The sequence below is a fragment of the Danio rerio genome, chromosome 23, assembly GCF_049306965.1.
Source record: "Danio rerio strain Tuebingen ecotype United States chromosome 23, GRCz12tu, whole genome shotgun sequence".
Classification (NCBI taxonomy): domain Eukaryota; kingdom Metazoa; phylum Chordata; class Actinopteri; order Cypriniformes; family Danionidae; genus Danio; species Danio rerio.
The window spans coordinates 31,105,906-31,126,870 of NC_133198.1; the positions used below are offsets into that span (position 1 = coordinate 31,105,906).

General features: G+C 36.6%; 1 protein-coding gene across 3 annotated transcripts in view; it reads right to left on the reverse strand.

The window, feature by feature from the left end:
• Positions 1-601: 601 nt before the first annotated feature.
• Positions 602-20,965, reverse strand: part of znf385a (zinc finger protein 385A) — a 142,130-nt gene continuing 121,766 nt past the window's right edge. For 2 of the 3 annotated variants that reach the window (XM_068216915.2, XM_009296960.5), the window contains 4 exons: positions 10,640-10,969; positions 7,022-7,206; positions 6,785-6,877; positions 3,700-6,238 (listed from right to left, as the gene is read on the reverse strand). In XM_068216915.2, the coding sequence (XP_068073016.2) occupies positions 6,011-6,238; positions 6,785-6,877; positions 7,022-7,206; positions 10,640-10,969 (836 nt within the window). In that variant the 3' untranslated portion in view covers positions 3,700-6,010. Of the gene's footprint in view, positions 6,239-6,784; positions 6,878-7,021; positions 7,207-10,639; positions 10,970-20,965 lie in introns of all 3 variants that reach the window. The other variant, XM_009296959.5, reaches the window with a different exon arrangement.

Here is a 20,965-nt window from a genome sequence, read left to right on the forward strand (position 1 = left end):
CCTTCATATAAATTGCTGTTGGTTTGCAGCTCTATAATTGTCAGATCAGATCACTGTTACCCTGATAAAGGCGGGTCTTTGCCCAAACATGTAGGTGCAGTTCTAAGGATTAGCCATGTGAATAAAGGCTTTTTAATACTTTTTCCACATTTTTTGAGTGCCTTGGACTGATTTTTGCCTTTTTTTCAGATCTATTTTCACATAATTCTGGCAATTACAGTTAACATTTATTTTTTATTTTTATTCAATTAAATAAAGTTTGTACTCATTCCAAGCTACATTTCTAAACTGTAGAATTTGCAGCGTGTTCTATAAATGCTTCACTAAAATTCTCTAAATTCAGCCTCAAAATATTCACTAAATTATAACTACATTTTTTGGCAACTACATATTCTGGCAACCTCAGATGACAATTAATAAGTGTGTGTGTGTGTGTGTGTGTGTGTGTGTGTGTGTGTGTGTGTGTGTGTGTGTGTGTGCGTGCGTGCGGGTGTGCGTGCGTGCGTGCCTTCATGTTTTAAATAATTCCAAGTTTACCCTTTAACTTAAATTAGAACATATAATCAAGAGAAAACAATGAAATAAAAAAAGTAGCACAACATGAGTTTTAATATTCTTTATTGATTTATAGACATTGATTTCCCCCCCTCTTTTTTCCCCATGGTAACTCCAAGTTTCTCCGATACCAGGTATTTCCATAATTTTTCAGTTTGATTTAAATTACATCTATAATATTTTACTCACATATGCATCTATTGGTTGATTTCCTTATTGCAATAAACAAGAGTAGCCAGTATGAGTTGAATATTGCTACGTTCCATCACACATACTGTTTTCCCATCTGACAATTTAGTTGAAAAATAACTTTATTGGCAAGACGAGGTTTGACCAAAGCTTCTCAGTGCGCGTCTGCTCCTGGAGAGGCCTGGGGTGGAATAAGGCTAAGGCTAAAATAGACTTCACCAACTAACATTACACCTGCCCTGAAAGGTTGAATAAATCTACCAAAGACAATTCTGTACAGTGATGACATTGCTCTGACTACAGGATGAACATGGTCTTTACAGTGTTGATGGATGGGACTGTGGACTGTGATGGCTTTTTCACCTCATGTGTTTTCAATGGGCCGTTGAACACCTGGTTTCAGACTACAGCATGTGTCAGTGCGTATAGTGTTGTTCTCCCAAAACGCTCATCTGAAATCAGCTGAAATCACTGTCCACTGATTGTTTTGATATTTAGGTTTGGGATAGAAACAGCTGATCGCAAATGGGCAGTTTAAAGGTGTAGGTCACCTAAAAATGGAAACTCCGTCATTATTTACTCACCCTCAGTACTGTAAGTGTAAAGATGGTCGTGATATTTAGACAAAAAGTTAAATTTGGGTCAGAAATTTAGATATGAATAAAGACATCACAGAAGACTCATAGACTATTTTTAGTGTTTTTGACCATTTATAATAGGGCTGCACAATATATCATTTCAGCATTGCTTTTGCAATGTAATCATTCACGATAGTCTCATCGCAAGAATTTTTTGAGGTCTATGACTGCATAATGATTTAAAAAAAAATTAGGGATAAGAAATTGTACTGTTAAAATTGTAGGAAAAATGATAAAACACTTAATTTTAATTGTATTTTTTATTTACTGTAGTTATCTATGTTTGTAGATTGTTTATAAGTTTTCATCCAGATGCACTTTTCTACAGAATCATCCCAATCGATCTAAAACGAGCAGTTCTTTCCAAATGTCTGGTGAAATTGTAGTCATATCACGATATACTGTTAAAGTCAGAATTATTAACCCCCCATTGAATTTTTATTTTATTTTTTAAATATTTCCCAAATGATGTTAAACAGAGCAAAGCGATTTTCACAGTATGTCTGATAATATTTTTTCTTCTGGAGAAAATCTTATTTGTTTTATTTTGACTAAAATAAAAGCAGTTTTTAATTTTTTAAAAAACATTTTAAGGTCAAAATTATTAGCCCATTTAAGCAAATGTTTTATTTCCATAGTCTAGAGAACAAACCATCGTTATACAATAACTTGACTAATTACCCTAACCTGCCTAGTTAACCTAATTAACCTAGTTAAGACTTTAAATGTCACTTTAAGCTTGTATAGAAGTGTCTTAAAAATATCTAGTAAAATATAATTTATTGTCATCATAGCAAAGATAAAATAAAACAGTTACAGAATTGAGTTATTAAAAGTATTATGTTTAGAAATATGTTCTCTCTGTTGAACAGAAATATGGAAAAAAATAACAGAGGGGCTAATAATTCTGACTTCAACTGTATATCACAGAATAACAAAATATTGCAATGTTCGATTTTAATCCAATATCGTGCAGCTCTACGTTTTAATACTTGGTGCATCTTTGTTGGATGAAGTGAAACAACTTTTTTTTTTTACATTAAGTCCCCTTTTTGTCTTAAACAATAAGGTGCAAAATTAAGGTTTTTCATAGAAATATTTTTTTTTATTATTGTAGACCTTTAAACAATTTAACCTTCAATGTGATATATGCATATTATATAGATATGTTCTGGTTTAGACTAGGCACAAGAGGATTTCCTAAGGTATTTGAAAGTTTTTTTTAATTATTTTTTTTTTACATGTTTTATATTATATTGAGTTTTTAAGGGCAGCAATATCTTCAGAAGAAATCGACAACTCCACATCAAAAGCTACAGGTCAGCTCACGATTCAGGAAATATTTGAGAAACAAATCACTTAAAAATCAGCATCCAAGCATGCTTTAGACCTGAACTGTCTTGAGACTTACTTTATATCCAAAGAAAAGCTACATATCCAAAGATGCCCTTTCAAGTTGTAAGGAAATCTGTGTTTTTGAAACATTAGACTTGCTTGGGTTTTCTCTGGGTGCTCTGGTTTCCCCCACAGTCCAAAGACATGCGCTATAGGCAAATTGGATTAACTAAATTGGCCGTATTGTATGTGTGTGAATGTAAAAGTGTATGGGTGTTTCCTGGTGTTGGATTGCGGCTGGAAGGGCATTCACTGCGTTAAACATATGCTGGATCAGTTGGCGGTTTATTCCTCTGTGGCGATCCCTGATTGGTAAAGGGAATAAGCCCAAAAATAATGAATGAATACAACTTTTAGACTGACATCTTTACTGTTCCAAAATTTTGAAAATGTTTATTAAAATAAAATAGTTTGTGTTCAGTGGGGAAAAACATTTTTGTTTTTTTACCCAGAAATTTAAATAAACATTTTTTAAAGCAGTAATTACAATACTGTGAAACAGGCATATTTTTATCCAAGGTTATCATACCTTCAGAATCTTATACTGGTCCATGAATAGTTTAGACAAAAAATAATAAGATCATATGCTTTTGTTGAATAGTAATTTGACTTGTATTTAAAGTTTTAACAGCTAATTTATACCCATGATAGTTGAGTTTTGCAGGACTATTATTTATTATTTTCTTAAAATGTAAATTTTTTTTTTTTGAACGTAAGATTCATGAAGCTCCATCCATAACCAGATCTTGCAGAAATTTTCTAATTTGTGTAAATTAGCCATCAAATCTCAAAAATTGCAATGAAGGTGTCTCTTCTAAATGAATATGTACCTCTAGTACTTAACTCTAGTACATAAACTCAACAATATGATGTCAGTTTGATATGTTGTACATCTGTATTTTTCATCATTTTGAGAGGTCCACGGTTGTTGTACTGTGATTAATTTTATTTTTATAAAGTTCTCCTGTGTAATAGCAGCATAAAAAAAGCTTTGTAATGACACAGAGAGTGAGCAAATGACAGAAGTTTTCCATTTTTATGGTAAAAACTATCCCTTCAAGGCAGATTCTTCTCATCATAAGTATTAGACGCTTTATGCACATGACAAGACATGATACACACTGACATGAAATCACAGCACCCTTATTAGTGCCTTGATAACTAATGAGAAATAGAGGTAAAGTTCCATCAAAGCACAATGGTGGATGCTAACAACGGTTAGCACAAAGTAATGGCATTACCATGACGTTTCCCACACAATGCAAACAATGCCACAAACAAACAAAAATGTGAACTAAGCTACATACGCAAAGGCTATGGCTGACTACACATTGTTTGCGTTCAGATATACCCTGTCCCTTGCTCCGAGATGAGAGAAGACCCTTTAATATGAAGGGTCTGTCCCCGTGGGTGTCCCTCTCTTGCTTTTAAACTCCCAGCTTTTTGTACTGAAAAGACTAATTTACTGTTTCACTGTGGAAGAACATGGAGGCCTATTAGCAGCCTTACAGAACCATTTAGAAATGCTCTTCTACAACAAATGACATAATTCAATTGCTTATTGCATTGCAATATCCAAACAACAGTAAGACATCGTCGCACTTTGCTAGTCAATGGAAGACCACCAACTCGGCAGGCCTTAGTTTGATGTTTATCCATTTGTGAACTTCGCTTCCTCCAGATGTATTTTCCACAACATACAGGACGCATTTCAATCCCACCCGAGTGCAGGTTTTCAATCTTCCATAGAAAAATATTCCTGTTTTTTTTCATTTTGTTCTCATTTTTTTCTTTTTTTCGTCAGATTTTCCACAACAATATTTGTTCAACAAAACCGTGTGCTATGAAAACAAACAAACAAAAAAACAACAACCATTGATCATAATAAAAAAACTAAAATAATAATATGCATTGCATGGCTTTAGATTCAAGACAGGAAGTTCATACCAAAAAGGGGAGATTGCACAGTCAAGTCCTCTGACCTCCTCTGCGTCTTCGCTTTCGTCAATTCTCTATGTGTCTGCTGGAGTAGCTGACCTGCGGTGTCAGTATTTGTTAGGATGCAGGCGTCTTGTGAGACTGAACGCAGAAGTTGGACAGAAGGGGGAGGAGGCGTATTGCTTGGGGTTGCATAATGTCCACCGAACATACAGAGATAGAATGAACAGAGGAGCCTGTATATACTGTAAGTCCAAGTGTGTGCTTAGGTTTGCTGCCTTTCTCTGAGAATCAAAGTACCCGTCCGTCTTATTTCAGCATCTACCAGCAGTTACATCATCCTCTACGTACATATTTCACTTCTGAACATTTTCAGAAGTCAACCAGCTTGGATGTACTGGACTAAACTACGCTACACAATAGAATAAATAGACGTCTACTGATTTTTCTAAGATCTAAGACAGGGGTCTGGGGGTTTTCAGACAGCCGCTCTTTGTGTTAACAGATTGAAATGCGATCTCGAGTATCTCTTCTGTATCTTTCCATTTCTCCTGAGAGATGCTACTGTGTGAAGTCAGCTTTACAACAACACCATCTGAGCTTCTCATACTCAATGCGAGCCAGCATTCGGAAAGCATCTTTCCCAAAATCCCCTGCTCTAAGTCTTGACACGGTGGAACTGCAATGGAGATTGTGGCCATTTCTTCTTGCAGAGATGTCAAAGCCAGTCAGGACACGTTGAATACAGCAAATACTACGAGAAGCTTACTGATGTAACACGGTTTCTCAAGGTGCATAGGGTCGAGGGTGCATTGATTTAGAACAACAGGTACAGAAACATTTAACCGTGTGTTTTTTGGGGTCTCTAGAAAGTTTCCTAACTCAATCCAGCATGTCTGGCTACGACAGGACTGCTGCTACCTCACAGTATGAGTATAAATAGTGGGAAGGAACTAGGACGTCAGCATACAATATTGCTCGATTCCAGCAGTCCTTCCATTTATCCATTCATCCACCGATGAACAAATCACTTGATCCAAACGAACGCACAGAGATGGAGGAGGCAGTTAAGGGTGATGGAAAGAGGGTTGGAACGCCAGTCACACCCTCCTTCTTGGTTGCTCTCAATTTTGCGCCCCCTTCTGCTTGGTTTGATGATTGACGTTATTGTTGATGAGCCGATTCTTGTCGTTGCTGTGGTGTTTCACTATTTTTTTTTTCGTCGTCTTCACAGTGTGCTTTAGGAGGTGAGGCTCCGGACTGGCTGTGATTGGCTAAGGGGGGTGAGGGCGGAGTCAGTACGGTGAGAACAAGATTGGCCCGTGTGAGGTGCGAATGGGCCCTGGAGCTGGTCTTAAGATGGCATGGCTGAGATGCGGAGCCTGTAGGAGGTGATGATGTGGATGGGGGGCGGGGGCTGCTGCTCTGAGAGCCAGTGGATTGGAGGAGGCGGCTGCTGCCATTGCTGCAGCAACAGCTAGGGGACTTGGCAGGAGGCCGGCGCCTAATGCTTTGGTGAGATCCTGTATGAAGAGAAACAGTTCATGACCCATTGATACCATGACATTCATATCTTTCAGCGCATTAAAGCAGTGGTCCTCAACCACCTGGTATCACTACCGGTCCATGGATCAATCTTTTTTTAATTTTTTTTTTTTTTTTTGAAAAATTTCCGTATTCTCTCGATTACATCTGAGTCACTTGAGCGCCCAAATTTAACCCACAAGCAGCAAAATGAGTAAGAAACAGACGTCTTTAAAAAGTTTCTTGGCTAAGGGGAAAAGGCCCTGTGAAGGCTCCATGGACTGCCAAGCAATGGATCCACAATCCATTCGTCAACAAATCAGGTGAATCCACCATGGCTGTGCAAGAAGATCAACTGATGGATATACCAAATGACGACGGCCTTTTAGGGGCCATTTGCATATCGCGTCTTTTACCCTCCCCATTTCTCCCCCTACCCCAGTCCGCGGTAAAATTGTCAAACGTTGACCGGTCTGCGGTGATAAAAAGGTTAAGGTCCACTGCATTAAAGGATTTAAACTGCTCTATTATTGGTTAGAACCTACCGCAAGGTCAGCTCCCCTGTGCTTCTTGTGTCGGCTCAGGAGAGGGTTTGGCTTTCCCGCAACGCCGTCCCGATGCCTTCGACTTGATATGTGCTGCAAACAAACAGAGCATACCGAACTTAAGTATGTAGATATATAGCAAAAGTTAATATTGGTCTCTTGGGAACCATGAACAATCTGATGAACACACAGATTATTGTTCTTTCATCAAGTATGATCACTGTGGACCTTACTCACCTGTTTGAGCTGCAGTTCTGAGTTGACCCGCACGTTGCAGATCTCACAGTGGAAGGTGCGTTCCTGAGTATTGGGGTCTGTGGCTCCGCCTCCCTGCTCCCCGCTGGGCTTCGGACCTAATCGTGGGTACGCCTTAATGGGGCCCAGTCCACTGCGGGCCTCCAGAATGGTTTTGTGTTTAGTGCCTGAAGATCGCAGATAAAAGATTGTTTATGTAAAACTTATGTAAATGCATGTATTGGGAAGTATGGGATTGGTGTCAGTATAATGTTTATTATTTTCTTATTATTATGATTAATGAACAAAACATAAACAGAAACAAATATTTTATATTGCAAATTTCTTTACATTCACCTTTTTAAGTTATAATGGAAAAAAGAGACTATTACACATCATAATTATTATAATATTATTATTCAATAATAAAATATGGCTCAAATTAATGTAATAAAAATAACATAAAATAAAAAACAGCATTGTGACATCCAGATGTGACCACAAGAGGGCCCTAGAATCTTTCTCTTTGGCTTCCCTTTGACTGCAGCTGCTCGTGTCTGGAATGAGTCTTATTTCTGTCCATGTGTATAATACGCAGTCACACCATTCTTTTATTGGAATGTTTCACATTTGTGAATCATATCCTTTTTGATTTTCATTCAGGTTACATTATTGTACAGGACAGTTTTTAAATCAAGGCGTCTGTCTGGCTTTCGATTTCAAAACCAAATTCCTCAAGTTTTTGAGATTTGTTAAATTTGGCTTTCCTCGTTACAACGAAGCTCATCAATTTTCCATATCCTGTGTTTGGAGCCACACAACACATGGTTCTACTTAAATGATGCGCCGTCATGTTCCTGCCCTCACAATGTCAATGAAAACACAGCTAAGATATTGACAAAAAACTCACGTGATGTCCATATGCTTGGGAATTAATGTCTTTGTTTTGCTTTTAACCAACACTAGGAATGTCGACAAATTCCATTTGTCAGACCAAAACCAGACCTCATTTTCTCCCTTTGACCAGTAAGTTACCTTAAAGGGACAGTTTACCCAAACAATGTAAATGCATTCACTATTTATTCAAAACTCAAATGGTTATAAACCTTTATAAATATCTTTCTTTTGATAAAAATAAAAGAGATTTTTTAAAGAAAGCTGAATACCTGTAACCATTGACTTCCGTAGTAGCAACTGTGGAGTTCAAAGGTTACAGAAAAAGAAACTATGGGTTTGAAACAAGTAAAGGGGGAGTAAACGTTGACAGTGTTGTTATTTTTGGGTCAACAATTCCTTTAAGATTATATTTGATAAAACAAGGCAAGAAACAACCTCAAAAGTTCTTTGCCCCATTCAAAATGTGCTCTTATGCACTATTTACACTTCAGATTTGTTCCAGACTACGAGCGTTGCTAGTTTCACTGTGTTATGGTCATTTGTATATGCCATTTCAGAAATAAACAGATGAAATAGCAGTCGATTGCTGGGTCTGGACATACAGCTGCAGAGCTAGAAGTGTTGTCTGCACAACATATGATTTTATTTTTGGCCTGGTTTAATTCAGGGAATGGTCTGTATCAATTCCAGATAGCTTTCCAAACCCAGGCCACGATTATAAATTTAACTTTCATCGCAGAAACGCCCTGATATCACTCATAACTTGTAATGTTTACTCTAAAACGTGGTCATGTTCCAAGAGCAATGATTTCCATGTGGCTTCCATCATATCAAAGTGTGAATGTGCGCCTTTTAATTTGCCCCATAAACAAGTGTCAGATACTCTATATAAAGGCATTAATTTAGTTTAGCCCAAGTAAAAGCAGACTTTTTAATCAACAAGCCCAACATGAGAATCCCTAATTAGATGGCATAAACATACTGAAACTATGACTGTAGACTTTCATGCTAAATAAAAGAGGAGATCAATAATAAATAGAGTTGTGTGTGTGCCTTTGCAGCAGTCTCTTCAACATCCACCTTCGTCTCTTCAAACAGGGTTGTTTGTGTTGACACAGACTGAATAATAGAGCAGAATGAGATCTGCTCAGGCATTCGATACACCAGCAGAAATCAAACACTCTCCCAAAATACTACAAGCTGCAGTGCAGTGCAAAAACCGATCTACTTTAGTTCATTTTTGTGGACACCTTTGGGGCAAACCAAGAGGACAGGCGGCGCTGTAAAGTTGTGTATAAATCATGAGCGAGAGAAAGCTTCTGAAGACGTCTGTTTTAGAAGTAAGGGTTTTTCTGTGATGGACGTAATTGCTAGTGTTCCTTTGTGAGCTGCCTTGAGCTAGCAAAGCATATTTCTGCTGCTCTCAGAACAAGATAAATCTTGCAGACTGTTCTTAAAATAATTATGTCTTCTGAAGTAATTTGTGCAGGAATTGAGCAAGACAACCAGAAGGTCCAAATTTTATATGTTGCCAAGGTCAAAGTTCAAGTAAAAGCTAAATAAGTACTATATAAATCCTGTTAAGTGCATTTTTTCCCATTTTGTCAGCAAAATATATGCATGGCTCTTATCCAGACTGATTTAAAAAAAAAAATCTGTTCTAAAATAAATTTAAATAAATAAATAAATGCATAGCATAATAATAAAATGTTACATTTAATTAAACAAGGAATGTGATTCTCCCATATGGAGTACCAACCAAAACAAAAACCAAATGAACTGAACTGTTGTATGCTACCTGACAAAAGTCTTGACGCCAATCCAAGTTTTTAAAAACAACAAATAATAGCTAGACTTCTAGTTGGTCATTTAGTTTTAGAAGCGGCTCATATGAAAGGCAAAAGCTTCTAGATTACACTTATTTTACCACAACAAATTATGATCATGCCTTGATTTTTAATTATTTAATTAGGACAGTAAGGTCTGACTTTGCTGAGACAAAAGTCTGGTCACTTAACAGAAATAATGTACAGTATAGACTATAAAGACATGTTACAATGGGAAAGGATTTAATATAGTGTATGACTCCCATAAACTTGGACGACTGCATTCATATCAGCAATGACTCAAATGACTTATTAATAAAGTCATCTGGAATGGCAAAGAAAGCGTTCTTGCAGGACTCCCAAAGTTCCTCAAGACTCTTTGGATTTATCTTCAATGCCTCCTCCTTCATCTTACCCCAGACATGGTCTATAATGTTCATGTTTGGTGACTAGGGTGGGCAATCCTGGGCATTTATATAAAATTTAAAATAATAATGTTTTCATTTAGAGCCTTTCCTTAGGTATAAAATAAAATGGTGCCATCTTTTCAAACACATTAAAGAGTCCTCAAGCAGAAACGATCGGCAGCACATAATCAATTCCCTTTAAATGGTCTCATAATGATGTTGTTTTCCTGTAATGAAAAGCTATTTCCGCTACATATCATTGCTGCATATATGACTTTTTGTTATCTGAAAATAGCTTCATATCATAGCATCTTATAATCATTCAAAATCACAGTTACATGCGAGTCCCTCACAAGAAAATCCACAGGGAGCATTGACTATTATCCATAATCTCTCTGCCTCTAAGCACCCATTGGAGACATTTTATTGCGTAATCAGTCAGCATGTTATGTTATTGAGTTCAGAAGAGCTGTCGCTAAATGAATGTTCACCTTTATTGTGAGCCTCCAGCTGGGAGAGTGAATTGACGGCCACTTTGCACAGTGAGCAGTAAAGCAGCTTCTTGGCTTTGTCCTCTTCAGTCTCAGGGTTGCTGGGAGTGACTGATGGAGCCCCAGGGGCCCCGGTGCCTGCCTGTTCTGGGTTTGAAGAGCCACAGCTGGGGGACGAAGAGCTGGCCGGAGGTGGTTGTGGTGTAGTAGGGGTGGGCAGAAGGGGACAGGCAGAAGGACCAGGGGACTCTGGGGTTGGTGGATTGGAAACTGTCATGGGCCCCGGGGCCACCGCGGGTCCATTTAACTGTGGCTCTGGCCGTGTCTCATCTGGAGAGCAAAGCAAACAACAAAATGGCATTTAAATGGACTATTTATGGGAGTTAATGGGCTCTGCTGTTTCATCTTTGAAAATAACAAAGTTGCTATGCAGGAATTCAAGAGCTTCGGTTCGTGCCACAGAAATCAGTTTTTTTTTCTTTTTCCTGTAAACCGCAAACCAGGCGTACCTCAAATACCTCGTCTCAAAATGTGCAACCCCAGATTTTATAGACCACATAAAAACAAGTTTGCAAAAAATTTACTTCATAAAACAAAATTAATTACATATGATTGTATTTTTTATGAGCCTCCACATATTGTTCTGTTTAATTTTGTGACGTAAAATGGGAGATACTGAGCAATATGTAACCGTGCAGTTTGAAGTTTTGAACTTTGCTAATGCTAAATGACAGGGAGAGCAAGCAAAATCCATCATAACTGCCTCGCGTATGACTATTGTATGTATAACAAAGTCTTTTTTATAAAATAAATGCACATATTACAGAAATTATTTCATATATTTTAAAGTGTCATTTATGTCTCTGATGGCAAAGCTGTATTAAAATCAGCCATTAGTGCAGTCTTCAGTGTCACATGATCTTTTAGATCATTCTTTTTTTTAAATCATTCTTTTTAATAATACAGTATTTTATAAACCTTTAAAGACAGATTTTTTGTAAGCTCTAATGTTATTAATTGTATATACTTTAGTAAAACCCATATCATTTAGTGGAATTTGTATATAAAAACAAAACTCACAATGCCGTACAAAACAATCAACCAATCAGAGAGTGACAGTGAGCAAAATCAATCAAGAGATAAATCAAGCTTAAAATGCTTACATTTTTGTGTATATGTGCAGATTTGGCAATAAACGTAAAAAGAAATGTTTCCATAAACATAATCTGTGACTTGTCATACAGTCTATACACCTATAGTTTTACATTTCTCCAGAGTTTATGCACTTGTCATTTTCAGTGCTTCATAGGATTGTAATTTAATTCAAAAAGATTAGTTTGCTGGTGCATATTAATATTTTTAAGGCAAACAACTAATCCATTGGAAACAAAACTGTTTTGTTAAACTTTAATCAAAGTTTGACCTTTTCTTCTGCTCTGGAATGTTTGAGTTGGAAATACATCTCTAAATTTAAAGTCTGCAGCAAACTCTGGTTCATGCTGACTTTAAGCAAAGTCCCTTTAGACAAGTCATTTCACTCAGCAGCCATCTTTGAAATGCCTCTCAGGCTGTATGCTCGGCCGTTCTGTCTGAATGGGGAAATATCAAGTTCTCCAAAACTGTTTGCCAAGCTTACAATTACATTATTTACAATTAAAGTCCGAATTATTAGCCCTCCTTAGATGTTTTTTCTTTTAAAATATTTCCCAAATTATGTTTAACAGAGCAAGGAAATTTTCACAGTATGTCTGATAATATTTTTTTCTTCTGGAGAAAGTCTTATTTGTTTTATTTTAGCTAGATTAAAAGCAGTTTTTAATTTCTTAAAAACCATTTTAAGGTCAAATTTTTTCTTTACGCTATTAAGTGTTACAAATTATTATCCTCTGGGTCATGCTTTCTCAGGTCGCCCAGGTCTTCTAAAGTAATTCACAACTTGGTTTTGATAGTGAATCCCTTCCAGAAATAGCAGTGACTCTTTGTTAACAATTTTGGCCCCACTTGTAATTGCTGTCATGTGATGTGCATTTGACAGGAGGTGCTGCACCCTGACGTTCGTTTCATGCAGATTACAAAACCAAAAAACATTTGTTTTTAAGTGCACTTACAGTTCATTTAGTAGTACAGACTTCAAGCTTTATTTGGACATATTTCTTATGTCTGTGAAGCAAGTATTTGCTGAGATTACAGTGTGTTTGTTGACCACCAAACTGTCGTAAAAGCACACATCTGGCCCAAGCTTCTTCCCAAAGAAACGTCAGTTTATAGCAATCAATGGTTGGCTCCTGTACTAGTAGGCAGGCCTTGATTCGCCATATTGACCGTTATACTTTTGCCTACTCAAAATAGCACGAGTGACATGTCTTGTTTATTCTATAGTCTTTGCTTAAAGTAAGTCTTATTTGTCTTTTGTCTGATTACTATAGACTTATTTGCTTCAGGTCAACATTTGTAATGTCCGAGCTGGTTTTTGCCTTTAATCACTTCGGTAGTGATTGTGATTTTTGAATATTTTTTGATTTACTATAAATGATTTGTGTCATTTATAAATGTCTTTACTGTCACTTTTAATTAATTTAGTGCATTCTTGCTGAATAAATGCAATTGCCAGTTTTTTTTTTTTTTTTTTTTAAATCGCAATAAATGTACAATGACAATACAAACACTATGCTTGTGTGTTTTGGAAAATCAAACCCATAGTCCTGGCAGTGCTAGGATCAGTTAACTCACAAAATGTGCAATCGTTTTGACATTCACACTAAACTGGAAGCGGCACATTACACAGTTCCAGCTGTCACATTCAGTAAAAAAGAGGGTTTTCTTTCCCCACTATATGAGAAAACTTAAGGGCAAACAACCAGCCCACACATTATGGCATCAGTAAGACTACAAATAAGCATCTCTCGGGCTGGAAAATAAGCAGTGACTTTACTACTCAATTTCCTTACAGAGATCAGCTTTTTTGTCATTTTACAAACATTTGACCACAACGTCTTACATAAACCCGGTCATTCCAACTCAATTTCCCTCTTCCCCAGAAACACACCATTCACCATGGCATTTAAAGTTCAATAGCCACTTCAGTGGTAGCAAATCCTGAATGGCAGGTGGATAAGAGCTGGTTAGAAGCAACCAGATCCTTCGTTTAACAAAGTTTCCAGGCAGATTTCTCAGTGTCGATCTCTGTTTGCAGAGCAGATGAGAGGCTGCGCTGTATTTCTTTAGGGCTTGAGCTCCTGTCAGAGCCTCATAAAGATCATCTGGATCAAAGTACTGGGTGATGACATACTGCTCCTTTGGAAGATACAGGATGTTACAGCAAACCACATGACCCTTTAAAAAAACACCAAATATAGATCAGCTATTCGTCCAATAGCTTTTACAAGAAGGAGCAGACCATGTGGTGCAGGTGTGGTTCAGAAATGCCTGAACTTTTAACTCTGAGCTAATATTCCCAGTGCTCTTTTTTCCATAACACTCCCCAATTCTCTTACAAGCCGCTCCTTCTAACAAACACACACGCACTCGCACACTCAGAAAAATGTTGGTTTGACTTTGTGCATGTGGTTTGTATTAGCAGATCTTGGCCGAGGGGGTGGAGGAGCGTGCGTGTAATGGGGGATTTCAAAATCCTCCATCGTCTGGATGTTTGCCATCCACTACCATCATTGACATGCCCTCCATGTTTGCTGCAATGTGTGACCGTCTGCCCTCCATTTATTCTTGCTCTGCATATTTCAAAGTGCGGTTACACAACATGCACTCTCAGAGGACTCATATTTAATGTCGAAATTAACTCGCGTCTTTCTTCCACTGCTGAAGGAGTCAGATGCTGTAAACACTATAGCTAGTAATGATGTAAATATTTTCATCAGGGTTCAGAGGTCCAAAAGAAACCCTAAATATTATGGTCTAATACTGCTTTTAACATGCAACTTTAGCAAACACACAGTGGCAGTGGAATCATGGGCTCCATAAAAATGGTGAAGTGCTGGATGGGATGCCACAAATTCCTTTTGTTCTATTCAATTTGAAAGTACAATTCTCACTAATAACAAACTTTTAACTCTGACTTTAAGCCAATTTAGCCCTTCATTTTGCTGCTTTTTTATAGTCATTAAGTTAATAGTTTAGGTTGTATTAAGAATGTAGAATAAGATAATGTGAAATATGTGCTAATAAACAGTTGTTTCCTTAATAATAGGCAGATAATAGGCCAGTAGTTAATAGTAGGAATTGCTAATTAAGTTAAAGAGTTAAGCTAAACTTTTTTGTTGCTGTGGTGTAAAAGATTATATACCGCATTTCATTTAATTTAAGAACTTATTCTTACCAAGGCTGCATGTACCTAATACAAAAAATGATTATACCTAATAGTGATACTAATTTCTATATTGATATTTGTATTAATGCTCAGCATATCGATGTGATGAAATCCCTAGGAGGAGTTTGTTAAAATACAACTCCTGGAAATACCAAGAACTACACATTTTTTTTGCAGAGGAAGTTAAAAATATCTAACTTCCTGTTGGGTTTTGGACTTCACTCCAAGATACTTTTTTGTATTGGCACGTTTGATAGGTGTGCCAATTTTTGTATGTGTGGGTGAAACCTAGCTGAGGTTTGTCAAATGTGCATAGGTGGCGCTGTCGAGCCATTTTGCCACACCCATTTCCAAAACCTACAACAAACGTACATTTTGCCACTTCTGTGTGCAAAGTTTTGTGAGTTTTTAAGCATGTTTAGACCCTCAAAATCGCGATTCATTCTAGAGAAGAAGAAGATAATGATATGGGGTTTGATTAAGAATGTAGAATAATATAATTTGGTAACAATATGTGCTAATAAAGTCTTTTTTATGTAGTTAATGAATTGGTAATTAAGCTCAACTTTTTTGTTGTTGTGGTGTAAAGTATTATATACTGCATTTAATGTCGAGAACTTACTGTATTCTCACCAAGGCTGCATTTACCTTATAAACATAATAATACCTAATAGTAATACTAATTTCTATAATATTTGTATTAATACTCAGCGTATTGGCATAAAATACAGCATATAGGATATACAATGTTGTCATTATAATATATTAATAACAATACAGTTATTGATATTCTTGCAGATTTGATAATCTTGCTAAAACATATTGTTTTTACAGGTGTTGTGTTAGAATTAATATAAAAACTTCCTTCATACACACCTCCACAAAAATCTAAATAACCCAATAAAGCATAATATTTGTTGCCTTATCATAACACAACAGCATGGACAGGTCATTTTAACCATTTGGAAAAAATATTTGTGTTAGGGCTGCACACTATAACGTTTCAGCATCGATATCACAATGTGGTCATTCATAATAGTCCAGTATACGCAATGTTGAGGCTTGATTATAATTGATAATGAAGCCTGTGACTGTAAGAGTTTTTAAAAGCATTCAGGTTTAAGAAATTGTACCATTTGTAACTTAGAAAAATTATTAGCAATTAATTTTATTAAATTGTTTAAAAAACAAAGACTATGCAGTATTATTTAGCATTTTATTATTCAGTTACTGCATACCTGAATACATTTCGACTTCCATCTTTTTTCCTATTGAATTTATCTATGCTTGTCTATGCTTGCACTCCCCTACAGAATCTTCCCAATATATATATGAAGGAATTAGCTTAACTTTTTACAGACTTAACTTTTTGACAATTAAGTTGTCTAAAAAATCTCCAGAATTGTGTAGTTTCAGCTCAGTTTAAATCAGTAGTTTGAACAAACAGCAAATTTTTTCATTTTTTATTCAGTCATTTTTTGAATACGTCTAGTGAATCTGCATTTATATCGCAATTTATAAAAAAAATATTGCAATGTTAGATTTTTCCAACATAGTGCTGTGTTTATTAGTTACATCACTTCTGTGTGTTTTATTTCATCAATTAACCGGGAGCGTAAATGATGCCTGTGCATTCAGTAAAATTATGAGTGCTTAGTTACAGACACAACCCGAACCCGCACCAACAATCTCTCAGATTCCAGACAGTAAATTAAACCTGTTATTAAAGCTGCTCTAGTTTCACAGCCTGTAAGCTATAGCAGAGAAGATGGTGTGTGACGTAGTGAAGCAGGGGTTTGGTTGTGACCTGTTCAGGTGGATCAGATGATCGAGGGGTCAGGTAGAAAAGAGGCCGGCCTTTAATCCAGTCCTACCCTGCCTATCATCAAAAATTAATGAGCCCTGAAACAAGACGCCCCAATGAGAGTTAGGACTTATTAATTATGGAGTTGTGTGTGCATTCATTCACCCTGCTCAGACCGCTGTTTCCCAGATGCAACATCCATTAGAGCAGGCCTGTTTACCAAACGTTTCTCATCGTTTTTTATAGTCTGCATGTAAGAGGGGGGATTCTGCCACTGTAGTTCAATATAACCGTGTTGCCAGAGATAGAGAAAGAAATTTAATGGCACTTATGCTGTGAAATATGGAGGGCCAGATGAGTGTCGTGCAGCCTTCTGAGTCTGTACAATCTCCAGATGTGTAGAATGCGACTGCTGGAGACGTATGGCTTCATTAAACAGAGCGACTGTGAAGAAGTGGATCTTTGGGACAAACTGAGAGAGCTAAGATTGTTCAGAGCCAAACCTCCAGTGCATCCTGCCAAATCTCCATGCTTTTACTGGCCATGTTAGCCACATTCAAGCCTTATAACAAACCCTTGCTCCCGTAAAAGTGTCTCTACAACAGGAAATTTTAAGCTAAAAATATAGAGTAAGCAAACATTATAATTAAACAAGCCACAGCTGAAATTCCTTGTAAAAAAAGAGCTAAAATACATCTAAGTATTATTCAATTTCAAGTTTGAATAGTTCTGTCAAAGGGTGCATTAAGGCAGCACTTATTTATTATTGTGAACATAGTTTTTTTCCAAAATAAATTTACTGGGTTGTGTTTGAACTACAGAACAAAATAGAAATAAATAAATAAAAATAAAAAGTTAAATAAACTACATAAATATAAATAATAACAGTACACTATTAAAAAAAATAACAAATAATGAATAAGAATGTTCAGTGCATTTTTGTATCATGCGTATCACAGCTTTTCAGTGTTACTGGTTAAACAAATTTCTTAATTGTTGCTAAAATGTAAGACATCTGAACAATATAAGAAGACACTAGCAAGGGTTTGAAAGCTTGTAATTTTCCTTTAACAGTGTATGTACGGTTCTTCTAGAGCAGGCATGTCCAAACTCTGTCCTGGAGGGCCGGTGTCCTGCAAAGTTGAGTTCCAACCCCAATCAGGTACACCTGGGCTAGCTAATCAACCTTTTACTAGGCTTTCTAGAAACATCCTTGCAAAGGTGTTTAGGTAAGTTGCAGCTAAAATTTGCAGGACACCGGCCCTCCAGGACTTAGTATGGACACCCCTGCTCCAGAGCAAGATTGCTAGTCATTTCTTTAATCCACTGGATCCATGATAACATTTGAGTTTTTTTTTTTTTTTTTTTAATTTAAAGCAATAACACGCTACACTCGGAGTAAACTAAAATCGAATAGTTTGCGTTTGCTTGTGTTCAGATCCAGGTGTACAGGGTAAATATGAAATACACATAATTTGGCAACTAAATGTACATTTTCTTCAATTGTTTCACCAATCATGATAAAAAATTATTTCCAAAAATTTATTGTGAACATTTTAAAACAATTAAAATGAAATATTTTTTGTTTTAATATATTTTCAAAGGTAATTTATACTACAGCAGCCATTTCTTCTATTCCCCAGAAAATGTTGTGATTCTGAGTGATGTTTATTCAATTCATGTTTATTTATATAGCATATATAAATACAACATAGATTTTGTCAAAGCAGCTTAAATTAGACGTTCTAGAAAATTGAAACTGTCAGTCAGTTTAGTGTTTGAACAGTTGTGTGGGGATTAATGTTGTTGATCTAAAAACATTGTTGATTTTAAAAAATGGGGTGAACTAATATATAATATAATATAATATAATATAATATAATATAATATAATATAATATAATATAATATAATATAATATAATATAATATAATATAATATACACAAACACATAATTATAATAATATTATATTATTATATATATAATATTATAATATTATAAACACATAATTGGGAGAAGGTAGTCAAGAAAACATCTAAAAGGCAACTGAAACTCTATAACCACTGTTAAGGTGACTCCACTGAGTTGGAGTATTGTCTTTCTACCTCTACGAAGATGCTGGCTCTAGTGATGCGTGAAAGAAAATCATCAATAAATTATATCTGCGGCAGCTGAGGTCCAATGCGGCCTAGTGTTTCTCATGAAGCGTGGGAATGCTCCTCTTGAGCTTTCACATAAATCCCACCACACACTGAGCAAGAAGTGTAGACAAGTATGATAAAGTGATTAGGCCCAAGTACAGAGCCCTGATGCATCCCCAATATCTGGTCGCATGCTTTAAAACTCACTCTAAACTGCATAGGGAGGATAAAAAGGCAGAGGTGAAGAGAAACACGCCCAGTGAACTTTTTCTAATTGTCTTTACACTGTACAGTCTCGCACACACAATCTTTTCACATGCTGGGATTGCAATGTCCAGATGGAACTGCAGCTGTCAGGACTCTAGGGGTTGGCAGCTCAATGAAGGCTCTGTTCTGAAACTAGTATTATAGAAAGGCATCAAAACAAAGTGATTGTGAGGATACACAAATAAGAGAGGACCAGGCTCACTAGGGGTCGGGGTCACTGGAGCAAGCTTGGACGGAAAACGACATTCTTTCATATGTATCTGGTTTCACATTTAGATCATGGCCAGTTTGTTTTGGCTCTCTCCCGCTGGAATTCTTTCTAGGCCTAAGGACTATAGACAGTTTTCTCTGGACAGACAAATCCCTTAGTGAGAGACACGGCTATACTGTTCTCTTTCACCCTCTGTTACAAAGACAATGAACATTATGAGGGGAGATGGATGAAAATTATCTGGTCATACTATAAATTAAACAATGTAAAAATAAATGAATGTAAACGCAGCAACTTTGATAAAAGACTTTAATAAAAGAAGGTTTCTTGAACACAGTATCCAGACATTAGTCATTATTATACATTTACTATATATGTACAACACTACATTTGATTTATTCATTTAAAATATTTCTGATTCTGTGCTATACAACTTATTTGGTTTCATGACCTCTTGGCTCTAGTTTTGAGATGTTCTCAAAATAGTTATTTTAAAATTCCAAGTTGCAGAGAAGCTCTAAAGAAAAAAAACCTAAAAGAGGCTTTAAATCAATGTCTTTAATATGATTTTACTTTGCCGTAGTGGTAGTTTAAAAATGAAATTCAAACACCAGTTTAAAGCTACTCATAAAACCTCAATCAGTTGTTGGGTTCTCCTCCTTCCTGATGCTTTTACACAGATGGACATTGACATTAACAGGAGAATGGAATGTTCATTGAGCAGAGAAATAAAGTGTACGGGGAAGAATAACAGGCACAAGAGGGAGTCACCCACACTCTGACAGTTCATAAACCCAGCAACCCCAATCCATCTCAGCATCATCACGATCTGCCAACATTTAATCACTTCTCATTAAAGCAAGATCAACTGCGATGTTTCCCTTCTGCCCTCCAAGCTAATCCTTAGGCCTCCGAACTTTTTTATATCCACCATCACCATCTCTCACCCACTACTTGTCCTTTGCTCCATCCAGCCATTCTAATCCCAAAGTTTATTCTGATGCTGAGACAAATAGGCTTCTAATACCTAATAACCCTGCTCAGCTTTATAAACACATCAACAAAGCCTTCCCATTAAAGCTGTATAACAAGCAGTGACCGTCAAAGTCACACCATTTAGTGGTCTGACCAAGACTTCCTCAAGATGTTTCAACAAGGAATGCACTATTTCATACACTGGCTATTTCAAATCTTGTGCTGGGACTAAGGATTGTTGTCTTTGTCTCTTTCTGTGAGTGTACAATTGGGGCTGTAATTGCTCTCTGAAAGACCCCTGACCATTAGCGTTGGGAATTGGGGTTTGGCTGAATCTGGAAGAGTGAGGTCGGACCACACACTTGGAGAAAATAGAATTTTTGTAGCTCTCTATGTTCTAGTTTTGACTCAGGGGGTCATTTAGGGTGCTCTTGCTGTTCAGTCTTATCTTTTGAGAATTTGTGAGCAGAATAGACTGTATTGTTTTATGATTAAGAGCTTCATTTTTTTATAACGCAGGCCATGTTTACATGTGGTCTTAAGATTCCTTTTTTTTGTCAATCTGAACAGTTTTGCATGTTTTGAGCTTGTCAACTTCCAGAGG